The sequence below is a fragment of the Lactuca virosa genome, chromosome 9 (assembly GCF_052849685.1).
Source record: "Lactuca virosa cultivar CGN04683 chromosome 9, Lactuca_virosa_CGN04683_v6, whole genome shotgun sequence".
In the NCBI taxonomy this organism is placed as follows: domain Eukaryota; kingdom Viridiplantae; phylum Streptophyta; class Magnoliopsida; order Asterales; family Asteraceae; genus Lactuca; species Lactuca virosa.
This window is the reverse complement of record NC_136434.1, coordinates 151,550,440-151,568,230: the sequence shown is the minus strand read 5'-3', so window position 1 is coordinate 151,568,230 and position 17,791 is coordinate 151,550,440. Positions and strand designations below refer to the sequence as shown.

General features: G+C 33.4%; 1 protein-coding gene across 1 annotated transcript; it reads left to right on the top strand.

Moving 5' to 3' along the window:
- Window positions 1–1,273: 1,273 nt before the first annotated feature.
- LOC145138751 (uncharacterized) lies at window positions 1,274–5,676 on the top strand. The gene is made up of 3 exons (XM_079072777.1): window positions 1,274–1,926; window positions 2,017–3,507; window positions 3,981–5,676. Exons 2-3 carry the CDS (start codon window positions 2,682–2,684, stop codon window positions 5,630–5,632), a joined length of 2,478 nt encoding a protein of 825 aa, XP_078928903.1. The 5' UTR covers window positions 1,274–1,926; window positions 2,017–2,681; the 3' UTR covers window positions 5,633–5,676.
- Window positions 5,677–17,791: the final 12,115 nt, after the last annotated feature.

Here is a 17,791-nt window from a genome sequence, read left to right as displayed (position 1 = left end):
TACCCATATTGTTCAACTTGATCGTTTATCTGTTAATAATGATCAACTTCATCATTCAGTTGTGTTATTATATATTTTATTCATACATACAGTTACACATTTTTCAGTTGGTACCAGCGTTAACTATAAAGAAAAGAAAAAAAGAGGCAGACCAATTTCTACAAAAAAGAAGACACAAATATGTATTCCTTCTACTTCAAATGCTCAGAATGATGTAACCGGTAACAATCATAGTAAATATATCGGAATAAGCAAAGGTGTTATATCCACACCATAAATTATTTGTCATGACAAATAAAATGTCGTTACCCTATTACATTTAAAGCATACCACAAATATAATTTCGTAAATTGGTTTATTTATTTATAGATTATTTGGATTCTGGAGATGCTGTATATGTTTGCTCAGTATGTAAAGCTAAGGTGTGGCAGGGAGAAGCAATTCGAGGAAATAAGGATTTAAAGAAAACATGTTATTCCATTTGTTGTTACAATGGAAAAGTTGAACTACCCAGTCTGATTCACCCACCTCAGTTGTTGCTTGATTTATATAGCGGTCTTTCGGAAAAAAGTCAAAACTTTATACAGAATATACGTCGATACAATATGATGTTCGCATTCACATCTATGGCTGGAAAGATTGATCACACCGTTAACTCAGGAGGTGGTCCTTATGTTTATCGAATGCATGGCCAAAATTATCATATTGCAGGCAGCTTACTTCCCGAAGAGGGTGAATCACCAAGATTTTGCCAGTTGTACATGTATGATACAGATCATGAGGTTCAAAACAGATTCAAATCATGCGAGTGTGTGAATACCCTATATTATATAACTCCATTAGTTATATATATATATATATATATATATATATATATATATATATATATATATATATATATATATATATATATATATATATATTACTACAAAAAATTTATATCCATTATTTTTTTTATTATGTTATTGTAGGTCTAATAAGAAGAAAAAGACCACATCTAATGAGTCCATGGCAAATCCGTTTTCTCTTGAGTTCTGGACTATTCACGAGTTGATGGGCTTATTGGATTTCATTAATCCACTGGCTAAACAATTTAGAATGGCACGTGATCGCTTTGGTTCAAATCCAACAGAGCGTATTAGGTTGAAATTGATTGGGTCAAGAGAAAATGATGGTAGGCAGTATAATCTTCCTACCACAAATGAGGTAGCTGCCCTCATTATAGGTGACATTGATGGGTATGATTCAAGGGATATCGTATTGGAAACGCAAAGTCGACAACTTCAACGTATTAATGAGTTGCATCCTCAATATCTTGCACTTCAATATCCTTTATTATTCCCTTATGCCGAAGATGGATTTCGAGTCGATATACTACATCGTGGTGTTGAAGATCCAGAATCTGATGGACGAATAAGGTTTACCATGCGAGAGTTTTTTGCTTATCGTATACAACAGAGAACCGATGAAATATCATTGATATTACGTTCAAGAAAACTATTCCAACAGTTTTGGTTGATTCGTATACAATGGTTGAAAATGAACGACTTAGTTATATTAGGTTTAACCAGCCAACATTACGCGTGGCACCTTATCGCAACTTGGCCCAGGCAGCTGAAGATGGCATTGAAGATGCTTCTTTGATGGGAAACCATATTATTATACCATCTTCTTTTACTGGCGGCAGCCGTTACATGCAACAAAACTAATTAGATGCGATGACTCTGGTTAAGTGGTTTGGTTATCCAGATCTTTTTTTAACCCTTACATGTAATCCTAAATGGCCAGAAGTCATTAGATTTGTTGAAGCCGAGAATCTTAAACCGGAAGACAGGCCAGATATTCTGACACGAATTTTCAAAATTAAATTTGATTCATTAATCAGTCAATTGAAGGATGAAAAAACTTTGGGTGAAGTCGGTGGAGGTATCAATCTTATATATTTTTTACTTATTAACATTATAACTTTTCGATAATTTTATCTTTTAACCCTGGTTGCTTTCTTTGCTCACACAGTTGTATATACGATTGAGTTTCAAAAGAGGGCCTGCCATATTGTCATGTATGTCTGTTTTTGGAAAAAAATTCTAAAATTCCAAATCCCGAAGACATAGACCGTGTTATATGTGCTGAATTGCCAGACAAGGATAGTGAACCCGATTTGTATCAGATTGTTTGTGATAACATGATACACGGACCTTGTGGCAACGATCAACCATTTATGCCGTGTATGAAAAAAGGCAAATGTTCAAAACGATTTCCAAGGGAATATACCGATCATACATATATTGATGAAGATGGTTATCCTATTTACCGGAGACGTAACGATGGAAATAATGTCCTTAAAAACGGTGTTTCTTTAGACAACAGGTATACACAAATCCTTTTCAATGATTTACTAAATTTTAATTCTTTAAATTTGTTTTGTTTTTATGAAATATATTATTATATGTTTAAATACATAAATATCAATAAACAACTTAAATTAAAATGGTACTAATATTTTATTTTTAAACGGATAATGTAATCTATAAAAACATATTACTCATTATATATGTTTTCTTATGTTCTTCCTATGTTAACCTCAAATTATCATTTAATGTTGTTTATGACATTTTTCTTGATTTTTCATAAATGTTGTTCCATATAATAAGATCCTTCTGAAACAATATCAAGCTCACATGAATCTAGAGTGGTGTAACCAAGTTGGATCGATAAAGTATCTTTTTAAGTATATTAACAAAGGACCGGATAGGATAACAGCATCTATTGTTGATCCAACAAAAAAGAAAAAACAACAGATAGAAAATAACGACCATGACGAAATTGGTGAGTTCTATAACTGTCGTTATATTTCCGCATGTGAGGCATGTTGGAGGCTTTTTGGGTATGATATTCATTATCGAACACCGTCTGTCGAAAGGTTGTCATTTCACCTCGAACACAAACAACCTGTTGTTTTTAAACCAAACCAACATCTTAATCAGGTTGTTTCTAAACCGACTGTCGCTGCTTCTCAATTTTTAGCTTGGATGGAATGTAACAAGCATGATGAAGATGCACGGAAGTTGTCATACGTTGAATTCCCAACTAAATATGTTTGGAATAAATCAGATAAGATATGGACAAAAAGAAAAACCAAGTCCAAGGCACTCGGTCGATTAAACCACGTTTCTCCCAAGGCTGGTGACATTTACTACCTACGGATTTTGTTGAACAAAATCAAGGGTCCTACATGCTATGAAGATATCAAGACAATTAATGGAATTGTACATGACTCTTACAAAGATGCTTGCTATGCTCTTGGTCTATTAGATGATGATAGAGAGTACATTTCGTCAATAAACGAAACACATCATTGGGCCACAGCTTCTTTCTGCCGGTCTCTCTTTGTTATGTTGATTACATCTGATAGTTTGTCAAGTCCTGCTCATGTTTTTGAAGAGACATATCAATGTCTTTCTGATGATGTCATTCACGTTCGTGAACAAGAAATCGGCGTCAGAGGTAAATACACTAATTTATAGTTATTTTTTATTCAAACTAATTAATTTCTTCTTGAAAAGAAAATCAATTAATTTCAACTTTAAATAAAACGGATAAAAACTAATTAACAAAAGGTCATATTTAAATGGTCAGGAATTGCATTTGTATTAATTGCCCTAAAATTTCGTTTTCCCCTGCATTTTAATTTGATTCCAAAACAACCCAATTATTGTTCATATACAAATGGTCCTTGGACGGAACTATATTGCTTAAAAATGACCTTTATGAAAATATTTGACATAAAACATAATCAACAATTATTTTTTCCATTTTCACAAAAAATTGTTCGTTTTCCATCATTTATACATTATGCATGTAAAACTGACAAAAAAGCAACTCGCGATTACATCATTTATAGTCGTTATAAAGGTCTTAACATAAGCCATTTACATAGCTATAACTATATTTAATTTCGTTGTTTATTTTTTTTTCAGGCCTGAAGTTAAAAGAGGATGCAATTTTCAACCTTACGTTGTCATACATCGAGAAATCATTATTGAGCTGTGGATTGAGTTTGAAGCAAATACCAAATATGCCGTTTCCTGATCATAGATACATTCAAGAGTCATGCAATATGTTAATTCAAGATGAGCTTAACTATGATCCTGCTATTATTGAAGTTGAGCATCAAGATTTGTATTCCAAATTAAATGTCGACCAAAAAAATGTTTATCACACCATTATGAATGCGGTTAACAACAAACAAGGTGGTGTCTTTTTCCTTTATGGTTACGGAGGAACCGGAAAAACATTTGTTTGGAAGACCTTGTCTGCTGCTATTAGATCCAAAGGTGAAATTGTTCTCAACGTTGCTTCAAGTGGAATTGCAGCACTATTGCTCCCTGGTGGTAGGACAGCGCATTCAAGATTTATTATCCCAATTAACTTGACCGAGATTTCATTTTGTTCTATCGCGCCAGACAGTGATCTTGCTGCACTACTGAACAAAGCGAGACTTATCATTTGGGATGAAGCTCCGATGATGCACCGTCATTGTTTTGAAGCATTTGATAGGACACTTAGAGACATTATCCGTTCATCTGACAGGAATAAAGCGTTTGGCGGCAAGACCATTGTATTTGGAGGTGACTTTAGACAAATTCTTCCAGTAATACAAAGAGGTAATCGTTCGGATATTGTGCAGGCATCGTTACATTCATCAAGATTATGGAGTGAATGTACAGTTTTATGTTTAACGGTAAACATGAGGCTTCAGGTTGGTTGTCGAACTAATGATTTGGATGAGACAAAAGCATTTGCAGAATGGATTCTTAAAATTAATGAAGGTAATATTGGTGGTCCTAATGATGGTGAAGCTGAAGTTGAATTTCCAGAAGATGTTATCATTCGCTCTACAGGTGACCATATTCATTCAATTGTATCGACCATTTATCCTTCTTTTGAAAACCATCTTGATGACCCATCATATTTTCAAGATAAGGCTATTTTGGTTCCTACAAATGAAGAAGTTGATGCTATCAATGACTACATGTTAGGATTGATGAAAGACGAAGGGAAAACTTATCTGAGTTCGGATTCTTTATGTGAGACAGAGTCAGCAGATTGTTTTGAGGAATCAGTTTACTCTCCGGATGTACTGAATGCTTTTAAGGCATCTGGAATTCCCAACCATAAACTCACATTAAAAACAGGTGTTCCGGTCATGTTGCTTCGTAATATTGACCAAACCAAAGGTCTATGCAATGGTACAAGGTTACAAATAGTTAGGCTTGGAAAACATGTCATTGAGGCACGCATTATAGCTGGTAGATTCTTCAATGAGACTACTTATATACCTCGCATGAAGTTAACTCCGTCTGATAAAAGAATCCCCTTCCGTTTTCAGCGGAGACAATTTCCCGTAGCTGTTTGTTTTGCCATGACCATTAACAAGAGTCAAGGGCAGTCATTATCAACTGTTGGATTGTATTTACGTAGACCCGTCTTTACTCATGGTCAGTTATATGTAGCTGTATCTCGCGTGACAAGTAAAAAAGGCTTGAAGGTACTCATATGTGATGAGGAAGGTCGTCAAACCAATAAAACAAAAAATGTTGTATACAAGGAGGTCCTTCAACGATTATAGATAATCATACATTTCTTTTTATTTATTTAGACATATCAATATAATCAATAAAACGACGTGTCTTTATGTTACTTTATCATATTTAATTTTATTGTGTACGTTTTTTATGATATCATCTTAAATAATCGGGGTCCTTGATTGTGTTTTCTTTATATGTTTTACACCCTTAAATCAAATGTGTTAATTTAATAAACATATGAAACAGTCCAAAGTCTAAAACCTGCAAAAGACAGCTTTTTGTTTATTGAATAAACAATTATTTTCCTTTGTTTCTTATAAGTAAATAAATTCATATTATTGGTAACGTACATTTAAAATTCATATTATTGGTAATGCAGGGGAACGCATAAATAAAATACAAATATATATAAATATTGAAGAATAATTATAAAAAAATCAGGATTATTGGTATTATTGAAATATGTAGAAAATACAGTGAATCAAGAAACATACAATACTCAAAACTTTCACAAACCCTGATTTATCATGCACCGATTCAACTATTGCCCGAACTTCTACAATTCTATGTGCAATGGTTGTCATTTAATGAAGGCACGATTTTTAGCTCTAAATTTCAACATAATCAGACTTCAACATGTTAGTAATTCTTTTTAAAAAAACAGGATCTTTGAAGCTAAACAAAGATATATCTAATTAGAATACATAATTGAATTTAATCAATACTTAATTAGGTTGAAGCAAAACCACACCTATGTCAAGCACCCTTGAAAACTGAAATGATTGGAATGTCAAATTAAATTAACCATAGCTTTTTTTCTGGTTGGTCCTCCCTATTATATACCATACATGAAAACAAACTCGTGAGAAAATGGGTTACAGTAGTATAAGCCAAAAGGGTGAGAAAGAAACATGTATAAGGATGGAAATGTAACTTTATGCTACATTATCATTTTTTACAAAAATATTTATTATTCTTCTCTTTGGTAGCTTCCATTTATTGATGTTCTTCCTCATTTACACAGGGAACAGAAATGTAACTTATTCTAATAATAGTAATAACTGAACCTGCAGATGTTCCTCTTGCAAGTCCTTCATTAATGGCACGAACTGGAACCCATAAAACACTCTCTATATTACTTGCCCAATCAGGCAACTCTATGCTACCATTCTTCAAGGTTAATTTCGTAATTTCCTTAACAAAATCATTATCGTTCTTTTTATCCTCTAATCCGTATTTCTCCATTTCAATGGGAAATGACTCTTCTATCCTCAATCCAGGACCAGTATCAATATGTAAAGCAGCTCCTTTTAGGGAATAATTTATTGGTTTGCCAATTATACCCACCCATTGAGGCTCATTCATTAACAATGCAGACGACACTGCTGCAGCAAGATCAACAAGTGCCCTTGGTTTGAACACCTAAAGTTAATAAACAAAACTTAGCCACATTATAATATGAAATTTGTAAAATGACCAATCTACCCCTGTTAGTACATCATACTTTAGAAAGAAACAACCCCAAAAAAATGTTGGATACATAACAACCTACTTTATTTCCACCGAACATCATACATCTGAGTGCCCATTTTCCATGATATTTGACAGGTGTATCGCCAACTGTATCTCTTTCTTCTTCCCTAACAAGCATACATTGGTATCTGCAGCCACTGAGACAATCCAATTTTTCCATTTTATGTATAATGGCTCTTGTACATATCATGGATCACTCACGGATTTCCCATTGGATGTCAAATTGCAGTGTTGGAAGCATACATCTCGAGATAATAGTCAAAAACTTGGATTAAAATTGGCAGAAAAAGATTTTTTTTTGTTTAAGTAAGTCAAAGCTCTTTTATATTTTGATAGAATTAGTTCATAAGGGTTAATAAAGATGATATGATTACTGTTAAAGGATTTTAAAATAAGCAAATAAGTGATGCAAATGCATTATCACACAAAGATAGATGTCAAGAAATTCTTATTATGATGCCCCTGGTCAAAATCCAAACTTGCGTTGAAGCTTTTGCGGATGGATTATGTAATTTGTCACATGAAAACGATTTTATAGCGATTTGATTGGAAATTACTCAGGGATTTTGAGGGAAAATGTTGCGATCGTGATCATACTCAAGTACAAAATCGAGATTTATTCTTCAAAAAATTGAAGATACGATGCTGATTTTTAGTGCTATCATGCATACAGATCATAAACAAATATAAAAATGTACAAGATTAGGGAGGATTTTTTTTATAAAAATTGGAAAGAAATCTCACAAAAACTATGAAAATCAGGAAAAAATATATCACGAATCAATTATAAATATCTAGGAAATTAGGGACAAAAACTCATTATTTTGATCTTTTAGAACATACCTCACCAATCCCTCTCAGTTGTCATTCCCAAGTATCCGATTTCACCATCTTCTTAGCCTTGCACCTGTTGCTGACTCACTGAGTCCCTGACTGGCACCCGTTCATACTACTCTCCGAACCTCCGTCCTCCATTGTTGCCGTCATCTTCGCCAATTTCACTGTTTTCTGTTATTCTCCACGTCTTCTTTTCTCTTCAAAATTAGATCTTCAAGATCAGGTACGTTTTTTTCTTTTGAAAACTCTGTCTTCATCGTCTTCACTTTATACACTGTATTATTGATTATTGAATCAGGTTGTAAGTTTTAAGTGATAAATAACAAACATATGTGAATGTTCCTAAAATATCTAGGGTTAATAATGTATTCGTATGAAAAACAAGTTATTTTCGTTTTTAATTTTAATTCATTAATATCATATTAAATATAAATATTTATATATGTTGTTTGTTTTTAAATTTTAAATTGACGTGTTTGAATTGTATTTTTTTTAAATTGTAGGAACTTGTGTTTGTAACTTTGTATTAATTTTTTTGTATATCTAAAATGAAAAGTCTACTATTAAAAAATTTCGGTTATCCGATTTTAAAGATGTGGAGGTCTCATCATTTTTATATTTAACAAAACTTTAAATCAAATAAAAAAATTTAAAAAAAATGCATCGTTAATTTAATATTTACCATCATTTTACATTCGCAATTAATGCTTTTGACTCATTTTCAAACTAATATTTCGTAGCCTGCATGGAGGGTAATTCATTTTCTATATTTCTTCATATATTTTTGCAATCTTAGGTTCGGGTTATATATATATATATATATATATATATATATATATATATATATATATATATATATATATATATATATATAACTTCAAACAATATTTGTTTTTTGTCCAGATAAATGGCTCAAATCACAATTGCTAATTGTAGCAACTCTTCGTCATCGATCATCTACTCCGAAAATGAAGATTTCCTTCATAATTTTGATTTCAATAGTATTGCTGATCTCCAACAAGTACATCAGGTATATATAAATCACTTTCATTTACAATATATAAATTATGAGAAATTGGTTTTGTATTATTTATATCTTATTCCTTGATTATTATTATTTTATACTAAAATTTAAACTTCCATTAATATTTTTTAGGAAAAAACTTTAATTGTTGTCGGTACGATTAAGCAAGTATGTGCTGAAGGGGAATGGTACTGTTATACTTGTATTAGATGTCAACAAAAAGTCGTGAAACAAATTTTAATCCATCATGATCAGTCTCAAGATAAAGAAGTTTTTTATTGTAACACTTCAAGCTGCATAAACAAAGTCATTTCTGTTGTTCCCAGGTTTTGAAACTTATTTTATAAATATTATTATATTGTTCTGTTAAATTATATAAATTTATATTACTAAATATGTTTACATCAATGCTTTCAGTTTTAAAATCACCATTATAGTGGAAGATATTACCGGTTCGGTGTCACTTACTTTATATGATTCTGACACAAAGAAGCTTATAAGAAAAAACACACAAGAGTTGGTTCATGAGTTCTATAAGGTTATACATATTAACTTCATTTACATAAAACAAAATTATTATTTTGTATATCTATTTTTATAAACATTCTTTTTTTTGAGGTTGGTAATAATGAAATTTATCCATCTGCTCTAAATATACTATTGGAAAAAAAGATGGCGTTCAAAATTCAAATTACACATGACAATTTGAATAACAAAACAGAAGGTTATGCTATCTCAAGGATCACGTCTAACAATACAATCATTGATGAATTGGAAAAAATATTGAAAATGGATCGGGTAAAATTCTTTACCCTCAATGCTACAAACAGTATACTTATTATCAATTAAAATCGTATGTCATCAAATATTAAATTTTAAGTTTTTCTAATATTATTATCTTATTATTTCTTTCTTTTGCAGTTATCGTTATTGACTTCTGAACTAATTATTGAAATTCTTTCACGAACATCATTACAAACATTTGCTACTGTACGTTGTACAAATACATATTATGGAAATCTAACATACAACAACTATGTTCTTCATAACTACAACCGTAGAAATAATGTGGTTTGTGGAATTATCGTTCAACAAAAAAACCATGGAGAAATATAGAGCGTCAGTTTCTTCCGTCTTCTGGTAGCAACAATCATGGCATTAATTGGCTACCACATACTTGTACTATTTTAGCATCATCATTGTGTGGACTCCTTCTTGTTGAATCCTATGATCCAGATGAATACGTTTCAAAGATTTTATTTGTTATCAAACCAACGACTTCAGATGCCAAATGGATACCTTTTCCGACCTCTGAATACACTGCAACAAAGTTTGCTTTGGTAGTTATCAGTTCGAACCCGTTACATTTCAAGGTCATTCGATTGTCATACACAAAGCCATCGTAAGAGTTTATATGTAGTACATTTTATGTTATTAATTTACTTTATGATTTACTTATATGTTATTTTATTTGTAGTGATATGCCTAAGGAAAAAGTGGACTATGATTACTACAACATAGAATTGTTTTCATCTACTACATGGCAATGGAGGGAGTTTCAAAATATCCGGTTACCATCATCTGTTTATCCTGTTTCTGATGAGGCAGTTACAAGTGGCGGTGCCGTATACTTCTTATTATCTAATGATACCATATTGCGATTTGATATTTATTCAGAAGAACATATACTCATATTTGCACCTTCTACTATTAATGAATTAAAACCGTATGCATCGAGACTAACCAAGTTTCACGGAAAATTGGAATATCTCTCTATAAGTGGAGATAGTTCGTGGGCTATTTGGATTTTCATTCACAATCGGTGGGTTAAAGTAGATGTTAGTACTTACAATGAAAGTGCACATGAATGGTGGGATTATAGAAACAATACCCTCTATTTCTTTAAAGGAAATACGATTGAGTATGTGGTTCCGGCACATCATTCTCAACAAGTTTTTTCAATCCGTTCTGATTTTGATACGGTGACTATGCCAAGTAGATAGTAGTGATTATATATATTTTAATTTGCATTCGAACATAGTTTTTTTTTTTGTAATGAACTATTTTAATATTTTATATTATTCTATGATTTATTACTTTTTTTTATTTATTCTTTTAATTGTTATGAAATTAAAATAGCTATTGTAATGTATGTTAATGAATTTAAAATAGCTATGGTAATCTACTTTTAATTGTCATGCTTCCTATGATGTAATATATGTTTACAATTCTATGTTTTTTATATGCTCCCCGCGTTTAACGCGGGTTATAATCTAGTTTATTATTTATTTTATAAGCATTCGAGTAGTAAAATATTCGGTTGTTGCCAACTTTCCATAATTAAACATTTACCTCTTTACGATTCTAATTAATCCGGACACTTTCCTTCCCTTTGACATTATACACTTATGTAGGTCATGTATTTAACACCCCAAATTTTAAGAGGCATATAGGAATGCCAAGGTACATAAAAGGGGAACAAGATAGAATGTGGCATACGAACACTTGCAAACAAGAAATGGTTTTTGGATGTGAATTTAAATCCTTAAACTAAGGTTGTAAATATTAAGCAAAATGTAAGAATGCTTAAAATGCGGGTTTTGGTTAATACATGAAACTTATTAGCGAAATGAAGAAAAGTGAACATGTGAATAATTACAAGGAAATGGCAATGAAATCCAGTTTTTAGTGCACTGTATAAGTAATTTAGTTGTTCCTATATGGATCAACTAAGAATGAAATGCAAAAAAATAAAAAATAAAAAATAAAAAAAAAATAAAAAAAAAATAAAAAAACCTAGCTTTTTGGACTTGAAATGGAAAAGTTATGTCAAATGGAAGTGTTAAGGGTTTTTATGAGATGTACCACTTGAAAAAAACTACGGAAAACCTTGGTTCGGAATCAGAAATCTTGATGCTCACACATAATGTTAAACCAAAAACAAATAGAATGTTAAAAAATAAGCTTTTGGAACTAAAATGAAAACAATATTATGTATAGAATGTAGATACATGAATAGGTTGAGTAATAAAATGTATATGAAATGATACATGGAACTTTCTTTGGCAATCGAGTTTATGTACCTGATTAAGTATTACCCTGGTTCCAATAGGCGGTTAATACAATTAGGTACCCAGGTCAAAAATAATTAGGGTGTTGAAATAAGGAAGTTACGCATGGTATAAGAATGGGTATCACCAATAACAATCGGTCCGAGTTGACCAATGGTGAACCCCGAAGCGCCTTTCATAAGTCGAATAGCTGCCGAGGGAGGGCTCACACATACGTAGTAGGTATAATGGCATGTCTAGCTTGATTCCATTTTGATTAAAGCCATGTTCTCGAGTTTTTCTAATGGAGAGGAACGGAAAGAAAGGGAAGTTGTCTTTCATTACCTTCCCTTTCCCTTAGATTCACCCCAAATGGGCTCGATATGAAAGATTTCATGAAAAATTAGTCTTTTCTTCCCCTATCAATCCTTCGTTTCCTTCTCTTTCCTCCTTAAAGCCTAGTTACGGAGTTCCACTTAAGGACGCAAAGGAACGGAAGTTGAACGAAACAGAAAGAAAAGAAGATAAAAAAAAAGGTTTTCCTTATTTTTGTTTAAGGAAGTGGGAAGGAAAGAAAGGATTTTGGTGGATAATTGTCCTTGAAAATTTTCCTCCAAAATTAGAGAGATTTGGTGGGAAAGAATCATGTTCTTATACATATCTTTTATTTTGACAAATTTTTCGTTCAACCCTACTATAAAAGAGAGCCTCTATATCATTCTCATGCCATCTACTAGAGAAGATATGGAAACAAGATTATATGTTGTGGCTACAATAAGAACTGGAAGACATTCATAATGTATTTCACGTACGCTACCTGACGAAGTTGAAGGGTGATGAGGTAGATACTAGAAGAAAAGACTCATTTAGGAACCAAAGGAAATTGTGGATGGAAAGACTATGAAATTGAGAAGAAAGATGATAGATATTGTACCGGTTGAATGGAGACTTCGCATCGGTGCAAATCTTACTTGGGAAACGAATTATGATATGAAGAAAAGATACCCACAAGTTTTTCAAGATCTTGCGATTCCGAGGACGGAATCGTCCTAAGATGGAGGTAATTGTAACACTTTACTTTTAGGGATATTTTTTATCAAATAAATAATAATAATAATGTTTAATTTGAATACAAAGAAATTCTTAGAAGATTAAAATGTTGTATTCAAATATTTTAATAGTTTATTAGTAGTTTGAAGGCGGGGTATCTTGGTGTCACCCTGAGGGATATTATAATATGATTAATTAAGAATAAAGATTTAAATGGTTTATAGCAATGACAAATTAAAAAAAGTCATTGTGTATGAAGTTTGAAAGTTAATAAGTGTCTACATGTGTATTGTAGGTGAAGAGGTGTAAGAAGAATTGTAGTGCAAGTGAAGTGGTAGTGTCTATACAACTAAGGTGAATTTATTCAAGCACATGTACTATAAACATACTATATAACCCTTTGGCATTTTTCTTAAACTTGATTCTATGTGTTGCATAGTACTTGTTGCATCATGAAAGCCTATTTTGAAAAGATATCTAATTAACCCGTGTTGAATGATTTCTAAAAGTATTTTGTGAGCATCCTATATGTGCATTTCATATTAGGGTAGGTTGGGCTTGAAGTGACACTAGGCATGTATACTGGACCGCAAATGGAACACATCGGACCGGAAATGGAACAAATCGGACCAGAACCTGAAAAACCCACAAACCAAATAAGACATAAATTAAGAATCGAAAACCGGATCGAATACATTAACCAATCGTTCAGTTGTACTAAGAAATGTGCTATTTAAGAAAGCGTTCGAAACGGAACCGGACCATAACTAAAACCGAAAAAAAAAGTGGAATAAGTCGTAAACTAAGAACCGAGAACCGACCAAATACTACTAACCGGTTCGCTTCCGGTTCCGGATTGGTTTTCGGTTAAAAATCCCTTCCCTAGGTGACTCCAAGGTACCAAAATCTATTATTATGCGTTGTGAGTGGTTTTATTTATGGATATTAATCACCACAATGCGTAAAGTGGTTAGATACCCTTTGAGTGGGCATGTGCAATGGTCCACAAGTCAACTAGTATGTTATTATGTTGGTAAGGTTGTACATGGTGGGTTTTGTACTAGCCACGAAGCCATGTATGACTGATACCATGTTATGTAGGGAGGGTTGTATAACCGATACGATGTTATGTGGACGTACAACCTTGTAGTATATTGTCGGATGGACATGGAAATTGGGTTTAGGATCATAGGCATTGCATTTCTACTAATGTTGTGAAACTAATATGTTGATATGTTTTCAAAAGTCAATGATATTACTTGAACCCGCTTTAAGGGTATTGGGATGTTTTGTTGATTTAAACTATTTTGGAGGTTCAACTCCAAGTATAGATGACTGTCATCATCCTTTACTATTGAAGAGTTGCACTCGGGTATTCTCACGAGACATTCTCACGCCTTATGCTATATTTTGACGTGTTAGAGATGAAGAAGGATGCTTGGTTATTTAGAAGATGATATAGATGTAATATCGTACTTTCAGTTATGTTTTGAGATCCATTGTAATATCCTCGCTATGCTTTAAACTAAATTTGAATTCGGACCAAATGCATATCCGCACATGTTTTAACGACTTAAACTCTCATTTTTGGATGAAAACTATATTTTAAGACCATTTTAAAATCACCATATGAGAGTGATGTTTTACCTACTATTGGCTATCCAGAGTGTTTCCATAAGGTTTGCGACAACTTGGAGTAACACGTCAAAATGGTCCTTCAAGAAGACAAGAACATTACCTTCTTCATTCGTAAAGAGAATAACCGTTGCTTCAATAGTAATTTGTTCGTTAAGGAGTTTGTCTTGTACAGACTCTCAAGCGTCAACCATAGAGACATTTTCTTCATCTGCGACTTCATAAATTATCTCATCAGCTAAGGACAGTAAGATGGCAGACTGAACTTAGTCATATTGCTAGGTGAAGTCTGATCCAAACATGCCTCTTGGTCGGTTTTGAGCATCTTGTCAATGTTATTGCCAAAAGTATAGACAAATAAATTTATCATAGCAGCCATGCCATCTGACCACGACCTCCCACTGATCTTTGGTGATGGGGAATTCGATAAACAAATACTATTCTCTCCACCGTGCTGCAGGAAAACGGCAGCACATAAAAGAATACCAATCCCAGACACAGCTAGATTGTACCGAGTCCAAAGTCTTTTGAAGTTGACGAATCACATAAGGACATTTACCTTACCAATAACATTTATATATATCTCTTGATTTTTTTGACACAACTGTGGAGTGGAGTATTTATCGGATTCTGTAAACCTATCCAATTTGATGATTAAATTTAGTGTTTTGGTGGACTGAAGGGCCTGATGCACCATGGTGAAATAGATCCCACTGCAGGAACAATGTGTGCAATTACTTCAGTGACCAATAAATGTTCATTTTCCATTCCTTTTCCTTCCAAATTGATTAATTATAGAAAAGGGTGATATTTGTTCATGATTTGTTTTCAGCTTATAAATTGAAGACCTTTAATTTATGGATCCTGGTTCGATTTATGCTTGTGACATTAATTGCTACGAGCAACATTTCGTATACAAAAATCAAACACATTCTGTAATCAATATTTTAATGAAATACATGTATAAATGACCATACTATATAACTCTGAAAACAAATAAATAATCATCTAAGCTTCATCAGCATTCCACAGAGATCTAGGTACTAAAAGTAGCAGTTGTAAGGTGAATCAATAGACATCTAACTTTGCAAAAAGCATTACTTTATGGATGGGTAACGGAAGGGATAGGAAAATCCTTAGGCAACTCTGGCAATGTGGGCTTCGGAATGACGGGAAACGTGGGCTTTGGAAACTCAGGAACCTCAGGCTTTGGAACTACAGGAACATCAGGTTTTGGAACCTCAGGAAGCTCAGGCTTTGGAAGCACGGGAAGCTCAGGCTTTGGAAGAACAGGAATCTCAGGCTTTGGAACCACGGGAACCTCAGGCTTAAGCAGCACGGGAAGCTCAGGCTTAGGAACGACCGGAAGCTCAGGCTTAGGAAGCACCGGAAGCTCAGGCTTTGGAAGCACGGGAAGCTCAGGTTTAGGAAGTACGGGAATCTCAGGCTTAGGAATGACAGGAAGCTCAGGCTTAGGAAGCACCGGAAGCTCAGGCTTCGGAAACACGGGAAGCTCAGGCTTTGGAAACACGGGAAGCTCAGGCTTAGGAACCACGGGAAGGTCAGGGATCTCTGCAAGTTTACGTGCCTCAGCAATGATGTTCCCGCTAAATGATGCTAAGCTGACCGAAACAAGAATCAGGATTATGGAATTTAGGTGAGAACGTCCCATGGTGTTGCAAAAGGTAGATATTTGAAATAAGAAACTAAGAAGTTAATTAATTCGAGATGGCTTGAAATGGTATATGTGTTCGTTTGGATTTATATAGTGGACGTGGGATGTTGGGAATAGTGTTAAGTACGTGAGTTGGTAGGAATTTCTTAGATTTGGGAGAGTTAGCTCAACTTCTCATCTGTACATAAGAGTTGAGCTGTCTTAAGATATGAAAATGTGGGGATGAGACTTGGCGACTTTCCTTAGGAGGGTTTAATAGAAAGCATATTTGTTTATTTATTTGACAAATGAAACATAGTAGGTTCTTCATGATGCAAAAAGTCGTAGGTTATAAATTTTAGTTATTGATAGTAAAAGTGGAAAATATAAACAGAATTTCTGTAATTCGATGAAATAAATTATATCCTTATTATTTGGTTCGAAGATAAGAATTCAAAGATCCACCTTAACTTAATTTCCTAGTGCACATTATTGACCAATCCAAAACAATTAAATTTTGGGCCAGTACACAAGAAAATATATCTAGCACCAATATAAATTAGGAAAGCAGGTAAAATAATTTTTTTCCAAACCGAAATTTCACCAATTAAAACATAAAATTCAAGCTTCAACTGACTTTACATTCGTTAGAAATTCAATTTTTTTTCTATGAACTAGAACTAACGAGGAGCTTCATTTACAAAGTGATGCACGGCGGTCAAGCAGGCCTAAGATTATACCGCCAACCATTCTGGTGGATAGATCTACCAAATTTGGAGAAGTTCAAGATTCCAAAGAAAAGAGAAAAACCGCACCTCACTTGCTAAATTGGCATTGATCATTTACTTACTCATCTCTAAATATTACTAAAACAAAACCTTAAATTCTTCAATGAAGAAACAAGGGCCCTTGATTGCATTTCCCTCCTTTACTATACACCTTAGGATCATTTTGCTGACATCATCCTGACCCAAAAAAATACACGCGCCTCCCGAATAAAACTTCCTTCTTACGATTCATTCCTAATTTCATTCTTATGTTTTCTCTCCACACAATCAACACAATCAGCTCCCCATGAAACTCAAAAGATACGAACCCTAACCCCTTCCTTCTGCCGATATGCGTAACCCCATTGATTTCATATATACATGGAATCGATCCTATGCGTTCTACTTCTGCTGATATGGAATCGATCCTATGCGTAACCCCAGGAAGCCTTGAGGGGCACCGCGTCGACCATCAACAATTTTCGATCCTGTGTGTTCTACTTCAGATGTAGATGAAATATGTTGAAGCTCGATTAGGAGATCGAGTTCTTTATGCAGGTAAGATTTTGAAAACCCTAACCGCGTTTCCATTTTGAACCCTTCTTTAGCAGCTTCAACATTAAACCCTTCTTTAGCAGATGTTTCAAAGT